Genomic DNA, 22,293 nt, shown 5'->3' with positions numbered 1-22,293 from the left:
GGCAGGGCACTGTGCGGGTAGACGTGTTGGGCAACAAATGGCACGAGTGTGCGGGCGGGCGATTGAAGGCAGGAGGTCATGTGATCAAACCTCCAGGAATGCATACAGCTAAAGTTGGCAACACTCTGCGCGTGTCATCCCTTTAAACCTTCCTTATAACTCCCGGAGTAAAAGGGAGGCATGAGGAAGAGAAAAAGGGCCCTATTTCTAGTTAGGGAATTCCCCCCATAAATCTCTCTACCTCTCTCTCCTCCTCTAAGACGCTCCTTAAAACCTACCTCTTTGACCAAGCTTTTGGTCACCTGTCCTAATATCTCCTTATGTGGCTCCATGTCAAATTTTTGTTTGATAACGCTTCTGTAAGGCGCCTTGGGACATTTTACTACGTTAAAGGCACTATATGCAAATTGTTGTTTTTGTGCTGGTCTATACAGTGACATCAACAATAGCAGATATTAAATATTAGTAAACACCGCAGGTATGACTTGTCTCTTTAAAAGACGGGGGGTGAGGGGAACATGGGACCCTACCATTGCGCTGGGGGGGGGGGGGGGGGGGGAGGTTGGCGATGGATGGAACTGCCCAGCGTCGTCTGCGTCACTGCCTTCGACACACAGAGAGTGCCGGGTGCCATGGTAGCCACCTCCTCCCCAACCCTCATGTGCCTGCTGATGTTGCGTCAGCAGGAGATTATTGCCGGGAATTACCTCGGGACTGCTGCCCGCTCTGCCGCCTCGACTGTGGACTGGGTGTTTCCTGCCAAAGTTATCGGCAATAATGGGTGGTGAAAAGCCCCCAGAAAATTCCTGGCATTCGGCTCGCAAACCAAACAAAATTGCTCGGAGAAACCAGCCGCTTCAAACTGTGTGGGTCCCTCTTTTATAAAATCACAGCCCCACCTGTAGTCCTCCTGCATAACTTTTCACTTTGTCAATTGGGAGCATTTAGGAACATTAGGAACAGGAGTAGGCCATTCAACCCCTCGAGCCTGATCCACCATTCAATTAGATCATGGCTGATCTGGATCTCAACTCCATTTACCCGCCTTTGCTCCATATCCTTTGATACCCTTACCCAACAAAAATCTATCAATCTCAGGCTTGAAAGCTCCAATTGTCCCCCAGCATCGACATCCTTTTGGGAAGAGAGTTCCAGATTTCTACCCTTTGTGTGAAGAAGTGCTTCCTGATTTTACCCCTGAACGGCCTAGCTCTAATTTTAAGGTTATGTCCCCTTGTTCTGGACTCCCCCACGAGAGGAAATATTTCTCTCTATCTACCCTATTGAATCCCTTTATCATGTTAAACACCTCGACCAAATCACCCCTCAGTTTACAGGTACCGCTGCCTTTTTCTTTTGTCAATTTGGCTTTGGGAGCAGCGGCAGTTTTGGTTCTTTCAACGGCACATCCTGGGCTGCCGAGCGCAGATACGAGCCAGCGCAGCAGGAACTAAATCACATGGGCCTGATCCAAGCCCTGGTCTGTGCTGAGTTATCTGAGCTCAGCAGTTGGCAGTACAGTTGGCCTCAGTGCCCTTGGCTTGACTGGAGGGGAGGGGATGGCAAAAATAAATCAATAATTGGCCAGGGGTTCTTTGCTCCTGATCATTATCCCAGTAATACCCAACCCCCCCACCCCGATGGAAAAGCGTACGTGTGTGGACTGCAGGACTGCCCCCCACAGTCGAATGGCCCGCCACCACTCACTCATTGTCTAGGCTCATGTGTCAAGAAGGGCAGTTGAGCAGAGGAGTGCCAATCAGTCCCCAGCAAGGGTCAACGCCTTGGGGAGAGGAGGGGGCACAATTAATTACACCCAGACAACCTTGGGAATGAAGAACACGATTGCAGTTTCACCTACCCCACCCTGAATCCAGCTGCACAGACCTGAGGGAACTCCTCTGTTACATATGGGTAATATCAATCGCAGACTCCAGCCAGCAAAGACCCCTCCACCCCCCCAAAGCTGGCCGCACTATAGCCTTAATGTACTCACAGTTATATAGATTTTGCAATGCAATATATGCTGTTTCAACAACTGAAGGGGCGTGTAGAAGATGCCCGTTACCTTCCACCTTTGAGGGTTCTTTTCCACGTCGGATATACACAACAGCTCGTGTTAGCCATGCAGCAGCTATCAATCCCTAACCCCCCTCACCCCGCAAAAAAAAATACATCCTCCCACCCCAGCATAAACATAACCAAACAAAAATGAGAACCTTAATGACAATGTGCGGTTGTCAAGGGAGATAATGAAATGTCACATTAAATGTCACGTAGTCCCTTTGCCTGTTTTAGTGACACTTTGTACATTGAAAACATTTTCTTACAAAAGGAATACTACATCGATTAATTGCTTCACAAAAAAAAATAGGATAAGTTAAACTACATATTTTAAACACACACTCTTTGCCTAACTTCCATATTATCGTTACGTTATGCTGCATTAAGTACAACTGCATTATTAATTAATTAATTATTAAACTGGTAATACTGTGCTACAATATTTATACTTCCCCTCCGCTCGGTACAAGCAGGAGGATTGAGGTTTCTGCCCTCGTCTATGTACAGCGTTGATACCAGCTGTCAGAGGAGTTGACGTGCAGCCTGAAGCCTCAACCTTTAGACGAGCGGCTCCCGTCAGCATTAAAGGACGAACTCCCGGCAGATGCGGCCAATTTCACTCAGTCACGGCTTGACGGTTGGCGGAGACAATGCATGCTCCTTTTTATCTTCTTCTCTCCTCTCCCCATTCTCCTTTGTTTTGTTTTTCCTTCGCTCACACGGAACGCAATCCCAGCGTTTCCTTGTATTGCTTGGTTGGCAGCTCAGGACCCGCAGAAGTAAACGAGGGTCATTTTCTGAGGTAACCCTGAAACGGGGTCCTTGTTTTTATATATATACGGATATATTTTCCAGTGCTAATTTGTTGCTATGGGCAACCCCATTTCACTGGGAACAACAATTGCTGCACATTTATTTAATTGTAATAGTAAAAAGGGAATAAAATAGTTTTAATCTTGGAAGGCTTCCTTCCTGCGTTCAGGTAGTGCTCCGGGCTGGGAATGAGGCCTGAGGCCTGAGATCTTCCCAGCAAAGTAGGCCCAAGCGGCCTCCTCTGTAGAGGGAGTGGCGATCCCAGGCAGGTAATGTTACATGGTGCCCGACTTGTCCGAAGTGCTGTTGGGAAATATCTTCTCGGTGGGAGTCACCGCCGGGCTCCCCATCCCAGAGCTGCTGCCGCTGCTGCTGGAGCGGTGTTGGATCACAGGCCTGACAGGCCTCATGGGCGGGGGCCTAAGCTGGGAGCCCGCCAGCCTGGCTGACAAAGCCGGCTTGAAGGTGGTCATCATCTCGCTGGACGAACTGGAGCTGCGCCTCATGGCTGCGTCGGGGTCACGGATCATGATGGTGTGGAGCGGGCTGGCGGGTTCAGAGTTCACGGCCCCCGTCTGCGGGTTCTTCATCTGCTCCAGGGTGTCCAGCACCACATCAGGCGCCTGCTTCGCGGTATTCTGCCTCTCCAGTTCGCGCAGCTCGTTGAGGGCCGTGCTCATGGTCTTCTCAATATCCTGGCCGGAAACAAAACTGAAAATTATTCAGCATCAGAACCAAAAAAAAACACTCTCAGGTGCAGGAGAGAACCTCCACGTTAAAAAAAAATGGCTTCTGTTTACCCAAAACAAATTTTATTGCAAGTCTTTTGTTTACAGAAGTTTTTCAAGCATTACATTGGTCGAATACAGAATATAAAATACAAGGTACATGATAATGTGCGATAGCAGGTGAGCTTTGTACAGTGGCCTCCACAGATGCCCCCCTCTCCCCAGAAGTAGTGTTGGGTTTTACCTAGGGGTTGACAAACCATCCCAGATTGTCCTGGAGTCTCCAGGAATTAAAAATTACTCTCATGGACACTGCTGCGAGCAAGCCTGGGAGAAAAATCATAGGGACATTAATAAAAAGTGTGTTTTTTTTGAACACTTTCGCTTATTGGCTATAAAAATATTGGAGAGGGGGGCAGAAAAAAAACAGGCTGCTTGACTAACAGTCAAGAATCATCCAATCGGGTGACTAAGAGACTGGGTCCAATCGGATGTCTGTTCGCTTTCCAATCGGCGCGGGAAGGCGAGGCGCTGTGAGGATGGATGTGTTGGACGACCAATGGCGGGAGCATTGGGGCAGGGCGTTTGGAGGTGGGAGGTCATGTGATAAAACCTCCAGGAACACGTCCAACCAGAGTTGGCAACCCTAGGTCTACCACAGCACTTTGCCCACAGATTCAATGTCTGGTGGGTTTTGGTTCCGGTGCCGTGGCAGATGTTGCCAGATTCGGGTGGTTATGTATGTCCCTCTCCTGAGCTGCTGACACTACGTTGGGACTGTTACTGACCGACTGGCAGCAGGGCAGGCACAGGGAGCAGATCTTTCAGGTTTTCTCTTGGTTCATCCTCAGTGTTTTTGTCAGATGGTTCCCATAATGCCATGACCCACGCTGACCAGTGGGGTGGACCTCCTGCCACCATCTCACCGGGCTGCTCTGGAAGGCTGGGGTTGTAACGAAGAACAGGGACCTTCTCATATTTGGGTCTGGGGGAGCACTATAGGGAGGCTGAGGAAGAAGTGTGCTGCTCCTGGTTCAATAGGGTGTTGCATGTGGTTCTATCGTGTGTCGGTTCAGTTGTGTGCTGGAGTCTGGTTCCAAGTGTGATGAGTATGGTTGGATTGTGTGCTGGCTCTGATTCAGTCACGTGCTGGGGTCCAGTTCAATATGTGTCATCCCTGGTTCCACTGGGTGCCCATATTGGTTCAATTGTGTTCCAGGTCTGGTCCAGTATGCCGGCTTTGGGTTGATTTTGTGCCAGGGCTGGGTCTATATGTGTGATGGGTTTTGTTCAGTCATGTGCCAGGTCTGATTCCATGTATGCGAGGCCTGGTGCCATTGTGTGCTGGGTCTGCATTGATGTATGCTGGGTCTGGTTCAATTGTGTGCCAGGCCTAGTTCCAAGTGTGCCACTCCTGGATGCATTATGTGCTGTGCTTGGGTCAATTGCGTACCACGCCTGGTCCGATTGTGTCTCATTTCTAGTTCAATTGTGTGTTGGGTTTGGTTTGATTGTGTGCTGGATCTGGTTTAATGTGTGCTGGATCTGGTTTAATGTGTGCTGGGTCTGGTTCCATTGTGTGCTGGGTATGGTTCCATTGTGTGCTGGGTCTGGTTCCAATGTGTGCTGGGTCTGGTTCCATTGTGTGCTGGGTCTGGTTCCATTGTGTGCTGGGTCTGGTTTAATGTGTGCTGGGTATGGTTTAATGTGTGCTGGGTATGGTTTAATGTGTGCTGGGTATGGTTTAATGTGTGCTGGGTATGGTTTAATGTGTGCTGGGTATGGTTTAATGTGTGCTGGGTATGGTTTAATGTGTGCGGGGTATGGTTTAATGTGTTCTTGGTCTGGTTCCAGTGTGTTCTCGCTCTGATTTGATGTGTACTGGCTCCGGTTCCATTGTACGCTGGTTCCGGTTTAATGTGTGCTGGGTATGGTTTAATGTGTGCTGGGTATGGTTTAATGTGTGCTGGGTCTGATTTAATGTGTGCTGGGTATGGTTTAATGTGTGCTGGGTATGGTTTAATGTGTGCTGGGTATGGTTTAATGTGTGCTGGGTATGGTTTAATGTGTGCTGGGTCTGATTTAATGTGTGCTGGGTCTGATTTAATGTGTGCTGGGTCTGATTTAATGTGTGCTGGGTATGGTTTAATGTGTGCTGGGTATGGTTTAATGTGTGCTGGGTATGGTTTAATGTGTGCGGGGTATGGTTTAATGTGTTCTTGGTCTGGTTCCAGTGTGTTCTCGCTCTGATTTGATGTGTACTGGCTCCGGTTCCATTGTACGCTGGTTCCGGTTTAATGTGTGCTGGGTATGGTTTAATGTGTGCTGGGTATGGTTTAATGTGTGCTGGGTCTGATTTAATGTGTGCTGGGTCTGATTCCATTGTGTGCCAAGGCCTGATTCCAATGTGTGCTGGGCATTTCTTTGAAGGTGTTGCAGCACACTTTGTCAGTAAGTCAGGAACGTTTGGCAATCCCAAAAGATGTGACGGACATTCCCTCTCCGCCACAGCCTTTACTTAGCAAAAGTGCATTACATTTTGTACAGAACCCGTCATTAATGTCATCAGTTGCTTCTCAAAACGTCTCACTGCTCCCCTAAGCATAGCGTTCCATTCACGTGATGGTTGGTTGTGATCCCTTTTCAGTCAGGAGAGCCTGTAATAGTAATATTGAGAATTTAAAGGGTGGCCAAAGGTACTATGCAGTGCCCCCAATGGCTCGGAGGGCTACTAGACCATCCGGTGTGACTCTGTACATCAGGAAGATCCAGTTTGCATTGCATTTGCGGAGTTAGTTGAAAACAATCGGCACAATTTACCTCAATGCTCCTAGAAGATGGAAGAAGAAACCAGCCAGGGTTTCTGCTCCTATCACTATCCAGTAGCCCCCTTGGTTAGCACAAGGATCATGGATCACTGTGAAACTCCACAAACCAAATTCAGTCTACGGCAGAGGGAAAACTCACCTTCGCACATGGCTGCTGTCTCTTTTCCCTGTATGGCCCATCACGAGCCTCAATCTAGGCAGGGCCATCTCTGTCCCATCAAGCATTCCCAGGGCAGATACAGCACGGGTTAGCTACAGAGTAAAGCTCCCTCTACATTGTCTCATCAAACACTCCCACGGGAAGTGTAGCAAGCTTAGATACAGAGTAAATATCCATTTACACTGTCCCATCCAACACTCCCAGGCCAAATAATGCAAGGTTAGATACAGAATAAAGCTCACTCTATACACCCACCATCCGTGGACTCTCTGAGTGAGATCGCTAACTCCTTCCAGATCATAGGATCATAGAATGACACAGCACAGGAGGCCTTTCAAGCACTCCTAGGTCAGGTAGGGTGTAGGTTAAATGTATAGTAATGCTCCCTCTACACTGCCCCATCAAACACCCCCTGGTCTGTACAGCACAGGTTAGATACAGAGAAAAAAACCTCTACATTGCCCCATCCAATACTTCCAGGTCAACTTCAGTACGAGTTAGATACAGAGTAAAGCTCCCTCTACACTATCCCATGAAACATTTCCAAATCATGTACATTACAGGTTAGATACAGGGTAAAGCTCCCTCTATACTATGCATCAAACACTCCCAGGTCAGGTACAGCATGGGGAAGTATGGGTTTATAGATTAAAGCTCCCTCTACACTGCCCCATCAAGCACTCCCAACACAGGTACAGTATAGGTTAGATACAGAGTTAAGCTCCATCTACACTGTCCCATCAAACTCTCCCAGGTCCAGTATTGCAAGGTTGGATACAGACTATAGCTCCCTCTACATTGCCCCATCAACCACTCCCAAGGAACATATAGCACAGATTAGATACAGATAAATCTCCCTCTACACTGTCCCATCAAACACTCCCAGGGAAGGTACAGCACGGGTTAGCTATGGAATATAGCTCCCTCTACATTGTTCCATCAAACACTCCCAGGTCAGGTACAGCACGGGTTAGATACAGAGTAAAGCTCCCTCCACACTGATCCATCAAAAACTCTCAACACAGGTATAGTGCAGGTTAGATACAGAGTAATGCTCCCTCTACACTGTCCCATAAAACACACCCAGGAGGGTTGTATCAAGCTTAGATACGGAGTAAAGATCCCTCTACAGTGCCCCATCAAGCACTCGCAGGTCAAGTACAGCCTAGGTTAGATGCATAGTAAAGGTTCCTTTACACTGCCCCTTCAAACATCCCTGGGTCTGTACAGCACAGCTTACATACACAGTAAAGAACCCTCGACAGTGCCACATCCAACACTTCCAGGTCAAGTAAAGTATGGGTTAGATAGAGAGTAAATCTCCCTCTACACTCTCCTGTCAAGCTCTCTCAGGGCAGGGACAGCACAGATTAGATAGAAATAAAGCTCCCGATATACTGCCCCATGAAACACTCCCAACTCCTCAGGTACAGTACAGGTTATATACGGAGTAAAGATCTCTCTACACTGCCCCATCAACCACTCCCAGGGCACATACAGATTAGATACAGATAAATCTCCCTCTACACTGAATCAAAAGCAAAATACTGCGGATGCTGGAAATCTGAAATAAAAACGGTCTGACGAAGGTTCATCGACCTGAAACGTTAATTCTGTTCCTTTCTCCACAGATGCTGCCTGACTTGCTGAGTATTTCCAGCATTTTCTGATTTTACTCCCTCTGCATTGTCCCATCAAACACTCCCAGGTCAGGTACAGCACAATTAAGTACAGAGTAAAGCCCCCTCTACACTGTCCTATCAAGCACTCCCAGGGCATGTACAGCATGGGTTAGATACAGAATATAGCTTCTTCTACATTGTTCCATCAAAAACTCCCAACTCAGGTACAGTACAGGTTAGATACAAAGTAAAGCTCCCTCAAACACCCCCAGGTCTGTATAGCACAGGTTAGATACAGAGTAAGGTTCCCTCTACGCTGTCCCATCAATCACTCCCACAAGGGGTGTAGCAAGCTTAGATACATCCAACATTTCCAGGTCAAGTATTTCAGTATTTCAAGGTTAGATACAGAGTAAAGATCCCTCTACACTGCCCATCAAACACGCCCAGATCAAGTATTGCAAGGTTAGATACGGAGTAAAGATCCTTCTATAGTGCCCCATCAAGCACTCCCAGCTCAGGTACAACGTGGGTTAGATGGATAGCAAAGCTCCCTCTACACTGCCCCATTAAGCTCTCCCAGGGCACATACAGCACAGATTAGATACAGAGTAAAGCTCCCTCTACACTGTCCCAGCAATCACTCCCACGAGGGGTGTAGCAAGCTTAGATACACTGCTCCATCCAACATTTCCAGGTTAAGTATTTCAGTATTTCAAGGTTAGATACAGAGTAAAGCTCCCTCTACACTGCCCATCAAACACTCCCAGGTCAAGTATTTCAAGGTTAGATAAGAAGTAAAGATCCCTCTATAGTGCCCCATCAAGCATGGGTACACCATGGGTTAGATGCATAGTAAAGAACCCTCTACTCTACACTGCCCCAGCCAACACTTGAAGGTCAATGTTTAGATACAAATAATGCTCCCTCTACACTGTCCCATCAAACACTCCCAGAGCAGGTACTGCACGGGTTAGATACAGAGTAAAGCTCCCTCTACACTGTCCCATCAAACACTCCCAGAGCAGGTACTGCACGGGTTAGATACAGAGTAAAGCTCCCTGTACACTGTCCCATGAAGCACTCCCAGGCCAAGTAATGCAAGGTTAGATACAGAACAAAACTCTATACAGACCCAACTATTTGCCTCAGACCCAACCTCAGAAGAGTGTCTAGCGTGACATTTCCATTTCCCACACCCACCATCCATGGACTCTCTGAGTGAGATCGCTAACTCCTTCCAGATCGTAGAATCGTACAATGATATAGCACAATAGGAGGCCATTTGGCCCTTCGTGCCTGTGCCAGTTCTTTGAAAGAGCTATCCAATTAGTCCCACTCCCTCATTTTGTATCGTGGGGCCATTCCACTGCCCCAACCCATTTCACTTAGGACCCTTACGGCCAGCCAACAGCGGGGTCTCTCTACAACATCGTGTTCATTTGCCATTCCCTGCAGCCTCTCAGCTGAGCTGTGGAGACTTCATTACCTCAGCCAGTGCTTCAGTCTCCAGAGCCTTGTGATCTCCGAGACTGCTGTGGCGAGTGGACAGAGATGTCTGCCTCATGGGATGGCCGTCTCCTAGGTTCTTCCTGTCTGGGTAATTGATGCTGCCGGCGCTTCCGAAGGTGGCCAGCCGCCTTTTCTCCGGGCTCTCCATCCGGCCCCGGTTCACATTGATTTTATGGGGGCTGCTGGGGCACGCAGCGGCCCTTGGAGGGGTGTCGATGCCCGGACCGGACCCTCTGACCGGGCTGTGCGCGTCCCCACCGCTACGACGTCGCTGAATCGCGGCACCGTCAGACCTCAACCGTACCCTAAGGAGAAAGAAAGACTTGTATTTATATAGCGCCTTCCATGACCTCAGGACATCCCCAAGCCGATGAAGTATTTTTTTGAAATGTAGTCACTGTTGTAATGTAGGAAACGCGGCAGTCAATTTGCGCACAGCAAGCTCCCACAAACAGCAATGTGATAATGACCAGATAATCTGTTTTAGTGATGTTGGTCAAGGAATAAATATAGGGCAGCATACCAGGGAGAACTCCCCTGCTCTTCTTCAAAATAGTGCCATGGGATCTTTTACATCCACCTGAGAGGGCAGACGGGGCCTTGGTTTAACGTCTCTTCCGAACGACAGCACCTCCGAAGTGCAGCACGCCCTCAGTACTGCACTAGAGTGTCAGCCTGGATTTTGTGCTTAAGTCTCTGGAGTTGTGCTTGAACTCACAATTTTCTGACTCAGACGAGAGAGAGCTACCACTGAGCCACAGCTGACACTAGATTTACTTAGGTTCCCAGGGTGATAGGGACAGTCAATCAATCTGCCTATCACTACCATACATTTAACCCATTAACATCCCATCAGTAAAAATCTATCAGTCGTCTGATCAAAATTACTTTCTAAAACAATCCCCACCCCTCCAGTTCCCGATCTTCTCACCGTCGACTTTCCCTCGGTGCCCACCCAAGTGGTTATTCTTCATGTGCGAGTCCAGGTGGTGAGCGATGGCTGGCTATTTAACCATGTGAGGCTTCACAGATGACCCCGATCCTGTCAGTACTCAACATCACTGAAGAGTGATCAGGAGTCTAGGATGATTTTCTCTTCCCCAGCCGAGGGGCACTGAGGCCAACATTAGTTGCCTCACTGCCACACCAAGGATCAAACCTGGGACCATTTGGTCTGTATGGTTTTGTTTAATACCACAGAGTGCACTTAGACACTGAGCCATCAAGGGGAGCCACAGTCCCACATTTATCATTGCTTGTCATGGAAGTCGAGGTCAAGAACCCCCCCACTTCCGCTCCCATTGTCCTTTCTTTCTATTAGACAGACCACAATGCCCCTTTAAGAATCCTTAATTGAACAGAGACCGCCTCCGTTCACTATCCCCCAGGAAAGGAAGCCTGTACCTGCCCAGGATCCCTCCAAAGGAAAACTCCGGCAAGTGATCCGAGGGTGACTGGAGGTCATTCTTCGACGAGGCCTTGTCGTCCAGTAGTGGGCCGCTGCTGGCCTCGCTGTCTGCTTTTTGGCTCAGGCTGTCCGAGAAGGCATCATCCCTGAGTAGAAGAGAAGGCAAAGGTCATTTACTGCTCTACTTGAAAGAAAGAAAGACTTGCATTTATATAGCGTCTTTCACGACCTCAGGACGTCCCAAAGCGCTTTAGAGCCAATGAAGTATTTTTGAAGTGTAGCCATTGTTGTAATTTATGAAACACCGCAGCCAAATTGTGCACAGTTAAGGTCCCACAAACAGTAATGTGATAAGGACCAGATCATCTGTTTTAAGTGATGTTGGTTGAGGGATAAATATTGATCAGGACACCGGGAAGGACTTCCCTGCTCTTCTTCAAAATTGTGTCATGTGATCTTTTATGTGCACCTGAGATGGGAGAGGGGGCTTTGGTTTAACGTCTCATCCAAAAGACAGACAGGGCCGAGCATTCACATAGAATAGGGCCGAGCTTGATCAGTGGATCCCCGACTGATGTCATGCAAGGTTAATCAGAGAGTAACACAGGATGCGGCAGAAAACCGCAGCCAAGAGAGGGGGTTGGGGGGATGACTGTACCTCTACAATGTCCCATCAAACACTCCCAGGGCAGGTACAGCACGGGTTAGAGTAAAGCTCCCCCTCCATTGTCCCATAAGAACAAAAAAAAGGAGCAGGAGTAGACCATACGTCCCCTCGAGCCTGCCCAATCCCCATATCCTTTGATTCCCTTAGTGTCCAAAAATCTATCGATCTCAATTCTGAATATACTCAACAACTGAGCATCCACAGCCCTCTGGGGTAGAGAATTCCAAAGATTCACAACCATCTGAGTGAAGAAATTTTTTCTCATCTCGGTCCTAAATGACCGCCCCATATCCTGAGACTATGACCCCTAGTTCTAGATTCTGCAGCTAGGGGAAACAGCCTCTCAGCATCTACCCAATCAAGCCCTCTAGGAATTTTATACATTTCAACGAGGGCAGGTACAGCACGGGTTAGATACAGAGTAAAGCTCCCTCTACATTGCCCCATCAAACACTAGGTACAGCGCGGGTGAGATGCATAAGAAAGCTTCCTTGATACTGTCCCATCATAGGTTAGTTACAGAGTAAAGCTCCCTCTACTGTGCCTTAACAGTGTATCTCAGCCTCAACCTAAGGAGAGTCCGCTTCTACTGTTCCTTTATGACAGTTTCCATTTTCTACATCAGCCGTCCTGTGGCCTCCCTGAGTGAGTTTGCCAATTTGGTCAAACCTGTGCCAAAATAGGGACAACCGTGTGCTGTAGACTCTTGCCCAGTCGAGACTGGATTATGACCAGTCTTCCCCGAGGACCCTTACAACTGGGTACAGCAGGCTATTAACCCAGATGTCTGGGCTGGATTTAACTCCAGTTCCTGGAGGTGGGAGGCTAGGGGTAGGATTTCCACTGGGCTTCTACCAACCTCTCGCCGTTTCTCTGGCATTGCCGCCGATCTTCCCTCCCCTACCAAATTTACGGCAGGCGATCGGAAGAAGCCCCTTATGAAAATGCTACACCTGGTGAACAAGCCAGTACTCGGTGGGGTTTCTTTTAAATATAAATTATTTTTGCAATTGTAACAGTGTGGGAGCAGTGCTTTCGAGAGCGAGTTCCCCTTCCACTTTAATTTGATGAGCCACACCCACCCGGAGCGATGTCCATTCTAAGCCAAGGCTAAGTTCCCTATGCGGACAAACACTCACATGTCCTGTACCACGATGTACTGATGGGGTATCAGGCCGTCCAGTCCGTTGTGCCGTCCCTCCCACCAGTCCTCCGATGCCCGGTGGTACAGCAGCAGAGAGGCTCCTTTCTTGAACGACAGCTCCCGGGGCGACCGGCCAACGTAGTCGAACTTGGCGATGGCTTCGATCTGCTCGACCTCTGCAGGGGGGTTAGAGACCCGCCGTGCGGTGAGTTAGTGACCTCAGCTGCGCAACAAGAAACTTTTCTTGCATCTTTTATTTTTTTGGGCAGGGCTGCAGTTCATGCTCGTCGTGATCATGGAAGACAGACATGCCAAGAGGAACAATCTGAGGTTTGCATTTTAGATATTGTCCATCCTTCATAGAATCTTACAGCACAGAAGGAGACCATTTGGCCCATCATGCCTGTGCCAGCTCTTTGAAAGAGCTATCCAATTATTCCACTCCCCTGCTCTTTCCCCAAAGCTCTGCACATTTTTCCTTTACAAGTATTTATCCAATTCCCTTTTGAAAGTTTTTATTGAATCTGCTTTCACCACCCTTTCAGGCAGTGCATTCCAGATCATAACAACTCGCTGCGTAAAAAAATTTCTCCTCCTCTCCTCTCCTCCCTGGTTCTTTTGCCAATTATCTTAAATCTGTGTCCTCTGTACAGAAACTCCTGGATTTGTTGCCAGTTCCGGGCAGCTCTATACTCATTAAAAACTGGATCGTATGTGCCCCAGGGCTCATCTGGGTAAATGCACTGTCCTCCATGGCATTGAGCTTCCACCCTGGTCTGTGTCGAGTTCACTGATGTTAACTAGTCCAGGGGTAGGGTCGTCATTATTGGCCTCACTGCCCCTAAAGGGGGGAGGGGAGGGGTTTACAACAACAACGACTTGCATTTATATAGCACCTTTAACGTAGTAAAAACGTCCCAAGGTGCGTCACAGGAGCGTTATCAAACAAAATTTGACACCAAGCCACATAGGGAGATTTTAGGACAGGTGACTAAACGCTTGGTCAAAGAGGTTGGTTTTAAGGAGCAACTTAAAGCAGGAAAGAGAGGGGCGGAGGGAATTTAGAGAATAAGGCCTAAGCAGCTGAAGGCACAGCCGCCAATGGTGGAGCGATTAAAATTGGGGATGCACAAGAGGCCAGCATTGTAGGGCTGGAGGAGGTCACAGAGACAGGGAGGGGCAAGGCCATGGAGTGATTTGAAAACAAGGATGAGAATTTTAAAATTGAGGCATTGCCAGACCGGGAGTGATGGATGAGTGGGACTTGGTGCGAGTTTGGATGCAGGCAGCAGAGTTTTGGATGAGTTCAAGTTTACGGAGGGTGGAAGGTGGAAGGTGGGAGGCTGGCCAGGAAAGCATTGGAATAGTTGAGTCTGGAGGTAACGAAGGCATGGATGGGGGTCAGAGTGGAAAATTGGTCAGGGTCCCCACTCCTGATCACTATCCAATGATCCCACTTGAATAGTTAAGTATGGCAGGACCGCCACCACCCACAGAACTGCACTGGAGAATGAATCAGTGTTTTCAGGAAAAGAGAGGAGGCCAAAAAGTAATCAAAAAGACCAATGGAATGTTGGCTTTTATCTCAAGGGGCTGGAATACAAAGGGGAGGAAGTTATGATTCAGTTGTAAGCCTTGGTTAGACCTCATCTGGAGTAAAGCATTCAGTTTTTGGCATCGCACCTCAGGGAAGATATACTGGCCTTGGAGGAGGTGCAGCGCAGATTCACCAGAATGATATCGGGGCTTAAAGGGCTAAATTATGAGGACAGGTTGCATAAACTTGGCTTGTATTCCCTTGAGTTTAGAAGGTAAAGGGGTGTCCTGATCGAGGTGTTTAAATTGATAAGGATATTCAATAAGGTAGATACAGGGAAACTATTATCCCTGGTGGGGGAATCCAGAACAAGGGGGCACATCTTAAAATTAGAGCCAGGCCAATCAGGAGTGAAATCAGGAAGCACTTTGGGAGACAAAGGGTAGTGGAAATCTGGAACTCTCTCCCCCGAAGGCTGTGGATGCTGGGGGTCAATTGAAATTTTCAAGACTGAAAATGATAGATTTTTGTTCGGTAAAGGTATCGAGGTATATGGAGCAAAGGCGTGTAAATGGAGTTGAGATGTAGATCAGCCATGATCTAATTGAATGGCTGAACAGGCTCGGGGGGCTGAATGGCCTCCTCCTGTTTCTATGAGGGAGACCAAGATACCTGAAATAAACATTGTATTTTTAAAAAATCAATCAACGCCAGGGGTTAAAATCCAACACAAGCAAGGCATTCCAAGTCGTGCTATTAGCCTTATAATAAATGGGTGCTTCAGAATTTCTTTAAGAAGTAAAGGTTATAATGGCCGAGATAACAACTCAGAGCACTGAAGGGTGTAGTGACGTGGAGCCCTCACTAGAGGGTGCCACATACCAGCCACCCTGAAAGAAAGACTTGCATTTCTATAGAGCCTTTCACAAACTCAGGACGTCCCTAAGCACTTTACAGCCAATGAAGTACATTTTTGTGTAGTCACTGTTGTAATGTAGGAAATGCGACAGCACAAACAGCAATGAGATAATGACCAGATAATCTGTTTTAATGATGTTGGTCGAGGTATAAATATTGACCAGGATATTGGGGCAAACTCCCCTGCTCTTCTTCGTATAGTGTCATGGGATCTTTTACCTGAGAGGCCAGACGGGGCCTCACACACGGATCTCCACACTCTACACTCACACTAGTGGATCTCCTGTGGCATTGCTCACAGGTAGTTTGAGGTCTGAAGCACGATTATGATGCTTAGCTGCTAACCTGGTCTGTTCGACCTACCCATCTTCTCAGCACATCCCTCACCACAACGACCCATCTCATCACCATATCTGTAAACCCCACCCACTCATCTTCTCTTCATATTCATCAGCCCTCTATTCCCCTTTTCACCATATACCTTGATTCCTTTATTCTCCACTGGCTGGAGCATGTTAGAGGGAGTGCAACGCTGGCTGGAGTGTGTCAGAGGGATTATAACACTGGCTAAATTGGGTTAGAGGAAGTGTAACACTGGCTGCAGTGTATTAGAGGGACTGAAGTGGTTATGGTATTTTTAACAACCCAGAGGCCATGAGTTCATGTCTCACCAGGGCAAGTTGTGAAAATGAATTCAATAAATCTGGTAATTAGGCACCAGAAAATGACAATGAAAAAATTCCAGATTGTTGTAAAAACCCAACTGGTTCAATAATGTGGGTAATTGTGAGGTCATCCACTTTGGATCCAAGAAAGACAAATTGGAATATTTTCTTAATGGTGATAGACAAGGAGCTGTGAAGGAGCTAAAAGATTTAGGTGTCCAGGTACACAAATCACTAAAAGCCAGTAGACAGGTATAAAAAGTAATCAAAAAGGCTAATGGAATGTTGGCCTTTATTTCAAGGGGCTGGAATACAAAAGTGAGGAAGTGATGCTTCAGTTGGTTAGACCTCATCTGGAGTTTTTGGCACTGTACCTCAGGAAAGATGGAGAGATATATTGGCCTTGGAGGGGGTACAGCACAGATTCACTAGAATGATACAAGGTTGCATAAACTTGGCTTGCATTCCTTGAGTTTAGAAGGTTGATGGGTGATCCTATCGAGGTGATTAATGTGATAAAGGGATTTGATAGGGTAGATAAAGAGAACCTATATCCTTTGGTGGGGGAATGCAGAACATAATAAAAGGACATAATCTTAAAATTACAGCTCAGCCATTTAGGAATCAGGAAGCAATTTTTCACACAAACGGTAGTGGAAATCTAGAACTCTCTCACAAAAGTCTGTGGATGCTGGGGGACAATTAAAATGTTCAAGACTGAGATTTTTGATAGGTAAGGGTATCAAGGGATATGGAGCAAAGGCGGGTAAATAGAGTTGAGGTACAGATTAGCCGTGATCTAATTGAATAGTGGAACAGGCTCGAGCGGCTGAATGGCCTACTCCTGTTTTATGTTTCTGATGCCCTTGAGGGAAGGGAATCTGCCAATCCTACCTGGTCTGCCCCACATGCAACCCCAACCTTACTCTATGTGATTGACTTTTAATGCTCCCCGCCCGTTATACCCCCCCCCCCCCGACCGTTATACCCCCCGCCCGATATACTCCCTACCCGGTGTTCAGTCCCAATGACTTCCATAGAACCGACTATCGAGCGGGCTGCATAACAGGCGGACCCTGCAATACCGACCGCTTGGCATCCCCGCCTCAGTTGTATGAGCTAGCAGCACTGTGAGGCAGGGTAATGAAGGCTACCCTAGCCCCTTGTGTATTGGATTGCCAACCGCGGAAACAGATCAGTGCCGTGCTACTTACCGTCGTCACTGGTGTGTGGCTCAGTGCCGTTGTCGTGGTCCACTTCGTCAATGGCGCCAGGCTCGCTGTGGGGGCTGTCACTGCAACAGAGCAATAAAGCCATTAACTGAGCCCTCACTGCACCGAGCTAGGGCTACTGATTAATGTTTCACTGAGGGCCACGGTCCCAACCAATGCCATACTTCGGGGCCACTCTCGGGAGAGCTGCCTAGGGTTTCTAATGTTCCCGGATTGTCCCAGAGTCTCCAGGAATTAAAGATTAATCACGTGAGCAACCCGGGAGAGAAAAATCATAGGTAACGTTAAAAAAAACGGAGATGGGGAAGAAAAGGTTGTTTAACTCTCAGTCAAGAATCAAGCAATCAGATAACAAAGAGTCTGTTCGCTTTCCAATTGACTGGGGATGGTGGTGTGTCATTAGGATGGACGTGTCAGGCGACCAATGGCACGAGCGTGGGGGCGGGGCGGTTGGAGGTGGGAGGTCACGTGCTGACACCTCCTGAAAAGAGTTAGCGACCCTAGTGCTGCCCCGTTGTGTGATGGACGCGGGTCTGTACCTACCATTCCTCACACATTGAGCTCCTGATTACAGTCACTCTGCTGTGGGCAGTTACCCAGTGGAGATAAGGCACTTCCGCTACAGGAGGATGATTCAAAACTAGAGGACAATAGCTCTATTAAGTAATTCTGTTTGAATAGGACCTCTCCCTTGTAGCTTCCTATACTATAGGGTACATTCACACCATGTACTGTAGCACTGAGACATGCAGAACAAAGGGTCTCAGGTTTAAACTCCTCTCCGCCATCTGTTCTGAGTTAGCTGATTCCATCTGCGTGCTACAGTTGGACTCAGTGCCCCTGGACTAGAGATAGGGAAATCAGCTCCTTATGACTAACTAGTGTTCCCTACCAGAAAGTGCACGTTGGGTAAGGATCAGATCGAGCTCCATTGTGTTGCGCATCATGGATTAACGGCTGTACAGTGAGGGCCAATGACTGGACAGTGAGCGTCAACGGTTGCACAGTGTTGGGTCAACGGTTGCACAGTGGGGGTCAACGGCTGCACAGTGGGGGTCAACGGCTGCACAGTGGGGGTCAACGGCTGCACAGGGAGGGTTAACGTTTACACAGTGAGTGTCAATGACAGCACAGTAACACATCCATTCACCTCGCTGTGTGCGAGCAGCGTTATTAACGATCAATTCCTACCAGTATTCCTCGCCTCCGGTCATGCACTTCTCGTACACCGGCCCATCTAGTTCTTTATGACTCGGGAAGATGCCCTCGTGGTTCACAATGATGCTTTTGATGACCTCGTTGACGTGAGCCTGGCAGGAGACGGGATCCTGGCCGTCAGGGATAGGCATCAGTGTGGGGCCAAAACAGATTGCTAGGTTGTAGGGGTCCATCATGTTTTCATCACTGTACTGGGACAGACTGAAAAACAACACAGATAGGGCCAGTTCATCACAGTGCTATCCATCACACAGCCATATCAATCAGCCAGCCATATCGATCACCGAGCCATATTTGTCACCTAGCCATATCTGTCCCCTGGACCTTTTGAACAAAGAGAGAGAGAGCAGGACAAGTTGAGAAGCGCTAGGAAGGTACTTACTGGTTGAGGAAGGCAAAGAGGTATCTCATCACGATGATGACGGTCCGCGAGAGAGTGACTACGATCTGCTGGATGTGGTGGGTCCTCTCCACGGCGCTGTCGATCTCTGTGGGGCGGACAAGAGAAGAGGGGAGAGCCTTAGGCGCTTCTCGTCTCCGTGTCCTCAAAAGCAACGGCGCACGAACTGCGGATGTAAAACGCACGCACGTTTCCGATATTTAACCCCACGGGGGAAATTTTGATTTTGGGCGACAGTGTGATATCGGCTGAATTTCGTTTCTATTCAAGTCAATGGAAATTAAAAATGGGGAGAGGTGTTTAACGGGCACTCGAGCCCATACCACACGTTTTACACAATCGTCCAAAGTCAAAACTACCCCCATCTCTTTACCTAGCTGGCAATAACCCTTACATGAGCCACCATTGGGCCCAAGATATTTCCTCCGACTTTAGTGTTTCCTATCAGGTAATTAGTTATTTTGAGGTAGTTTCACAGACGTGCACCACACTTGACACTCCCCCCTCTTTCTGGGGCCTTTTGGGTTAATGTGCTGAAGCAGGGGGTGGGATGGGCAAATGAGGGGCTTTCTGGCATGAGGGGTACAGAGGTGGCAGCACGACCTGTAACGTAACCCAATGCCACCTTAGGGTCGTCAGAGTCTTAAGAAGCTCCTAACTCTCTGCACTGTCGGAGGTGCCGTCTTTCGGATGAGACGTTAAACCAAGGCCCCGTCTGGCCTCTCAGGTGGATGTAAAAGATCCCATGGCACCATTTGAAGAAGAGCAGGTGAGTTCTCCCCAGTGTCCTGGCCAATATTTATCCCTCAATCAACATCTAAAACAGAAGATTTGATCATTTATCTCATTGCTGATGTTGGACCTTGCTGTGCGCAAATTGGCTGCCATGTTTCTTACATTACAAGAGTGACTACACAGCAAAAGTACTTAATTGGCTGTGAAGCAGTTTGGGATGTCCTGAGGATGTGAAAGGTGCTATAGAAATGCAAGATCTTTCTTTCTTAAAAATATTTTCAAAATGAGTCATCAAACTGATCCTGGAAGTCGCGAACTCCCTCTCTCCACTGACAGGGAATCAAATTGTGCGCCAGATGCAGGGAAGCAAAAGGTTTTTTGAACCCCACGGCGGAGCAGTGCTCACAGGCACACTGACTGACTATCTGGAGTTGGTTACTGAGAAGGGGCTGACGTTCAAGAAGTGAACCGTTACGGTAAAGCCTTGGCTCAGTGCTTGTACTCTCGCCTCTGAGTCACAGGGCGTGGTTGAGGCGAATAGCACAGAATACGCTTTAAGGGGAAGCTAGATAAACACATGAGGGAGAAAGGAATAGGATAGAATAGGGTGAGATGAAGTAAGTTGGGAGGAGGCTCCTGTGGAGCATAAACACTGGCATGGACCTGTTGGGCAGAATGGCATGTTTCTGTGCTGTAAATTCTATATAATTCTATATACTTGAATTTGAAGCCTGTGCCTCATGCATACTCTAGCAGTGCCTCAGCAATGCAATCTGTTCAAAACCTGAATCTGTTCAAAGCATACAATGGCCTCATTGTGCCTGGGCCGCGCATGGACAATCAGACCCAAGCACACAGGACTTAAAACTTGAGGATACATATGCTCTCTGCATACTGATTGCCCAACGTTACATCTCCTGCTTAATGGTCTCTCCCATTCTTTGAAGTCCCTCCCTCATGGCTGTCGTACAATAGCCTCTGAATCGCAGCCCCCTTCTGTTAACTGTTAATAAGACGCTCGATGTTCCTTTGTTGAAAGAAGGTTCAGGGATGTTTTTTTTCTCTCTCTCTGGGGCATGGCTCGCTGCTCATTGACTCTCGCTGGGGAACGGTTCCCTTGACCCCGGCTGCCCTCTCTCCCCCACTGAGGAGGAGGCAGAGAGTCAGCAACCGAGAAAGAGAAACTGTGGGGAGATGGTGGGGCAGGTGTGAGGGGTGGAGAGGGAATTGATAACATTGGACAGGGAAGGCAGGTGAGGAAGAGCGCAGCATGGCAAGGTCTGTGGGACAGTGTAGAGAGGTGACCATGAAGCAGCTTTGGACAATGGGTCAGTTTAGATTCCTGCCGGGGGCTTCCTATAACATACTGTCAATGAGGACGAACTTGGTGAAATTGGGGGTCATGGTGAGGTCCCAGAGTATACAGGCGGGGGAAGGGGGGGGGGCAGCCATTTTGGAAAACATCCCGTCGGCCTGCAGAGCTTCATGGAGGGCACCGTAATCGGGTGCTGGGGATTGCCAAAGATGAGGTGTACCACATAACCTCAGGGTCACGTATTGGGGTCGATTTTCACTGCCTTCGCCTGGTGTTCACGGGGTGATAACAGCCTCAAAATGGCATCAGTAGCCGTACTGCCTCGTTAACACCAGCGATGCGGCTGGCTCCATTTTAAAAGGTGCCTACTGCCGGGTGTCCAAAGTGCCTGCCTGTTTTAGGTGATGGGCCCCTTTTAATATGGTAATTGGGGTCTTGAGGTAAATAGAACCCCGATTGCCATTTTAGGTAGGAACTGGTGGGGGCCTGCGCTGTGCAGGCTTCAATCAGTTCCACGGGCGATGGAAGAGAAAAGGCCCAGCAAAGTTAAGTCTTGAATTTCCCGCTCCTCCAGGGCCCACAAAAATGCTCTGGGCCGCTGCAGCCCTGGAACACCATTCTCTGTGATCGTAATTCTCCCCCTTCCCCCCCCCCCCCACACACCCCGTGACTTATCTTCCTGGTGGCAGCTCCAGCCCGATTTCCTGTGCTGACTCTGGTGAGCTCCGTCGGGACATCAGTTTGACCAATATACAGGAGGCCAGAGCCTCAAACTCAGGGGGTTCACTTTGCCACCGCCCAAAAGTCCAAATCTACCCCATAAAGTTTAAAGCCATGTTCTCGTTAATTCCCTGATATCTCACATTGCTGAGATCTTGGAATTCTGATTCAGGATTTCAAAAGGGAATTAAATAAATACTTGAAAAGGAAAAATTTGAAGAGTTATGGGGAAAGAGCAGGGGGAATGGGACTAATTGGCTAGCTCTTTCAAAGAGCCAGCAGAGGCACGATGGGCCGAATGGGCTCCTTCTGTGCTGTAAGATTCTCTGATTGTAGGATTCATCCACCACTGGGGCAACAGAAACACCCAGGGCCCTCATCAAACCTCCAGGCCCTCATCAAACCTCCAGGCCCACAGAATCCAAACAGGAGAAGCCAGCGGATGAGAGATATAAGCACAGATTGAGCTAGATTGCCAGGGCTTGGGGCTACATGTAGTCCTTTGGCCACAGGTGGGACACTACTGCTTAAAGGGACCTCTTCAGCTTGCTAGCTGCAGTTCTGATGAGGAACTGCACTGAAACATTACCCGTCTTTCTCTCCCAGA

General features: G+C 48.3%; 1 protein-coding gene across 3 annotated transcripts in view; it reads right to left on the bottom strand.

Moving 5' to 3' along the window:
- Positions 1-2,228: 2,228 nt before the first annotated feature.
- srgap3 (SLIT-ROBO Rho GTPase activating protein 3) overlaps positions 2,229-22,293 on the bottom strand; it is a 254,657-nt gene continuing 234,592 nt past the window's right edge. The window contains exons 16-22 of one of the 3 annotated variants that reach the window (XM_067998976.1): positions 18,899-19,004; positions 18,490-18,717; positions 17,281-17,360; positions 12,942-13,122; positions 11,132-11,281; positions 9,705-10,032; positions 2,229-3,572 (exon numbers count right to left, since the gene is read on the bottom strand). In XM_067998976.1, the coding sequence (XP_067855077.1) occupies positions 3,153-3,572; positions 9,705-10,032; positions 11,132-11,281; positions 12,942-13,122; positions 17,281-17,360; positions 18,490-18,717; positions 18,899-19,004 (1,493 nt within the window). In that variant the 3' untranslated portion in view covers positions 2,229-3,152. Of the gene's footprint in view, positions 3,573-3,667; positions 6,263-9,704; positions 10,033-11,131; positions 11,282-12,941; positions 13,123-17,280; positions 17,361-18,489; positions 18,718-18,898; positions 19,005-22,293 lie in introns of those variants that run through there. The other 2 variants (XM_067998977.1, XM_067998978.1) reach the window with 2 other exon arrangements.

The sequence above is a fragment of the Heptranchias perlo genome, chromosome 17 (genome assembly GCF_035084215.1).
Source record: "Heptranchias perlo isolate sHepPer1 chromosome 17, sHepPer1.hap1, whole genome shotgun sequence".
NCBI lineage: Eukaryota > Metazoa > Chordata > Chondrichthyes > Hexanchiformes > Hexanchidae > Heptranchias > Heptranchias perlo.
This window is presented reverse-complemented; position numbering and strand designations above follow the sequence as displayed.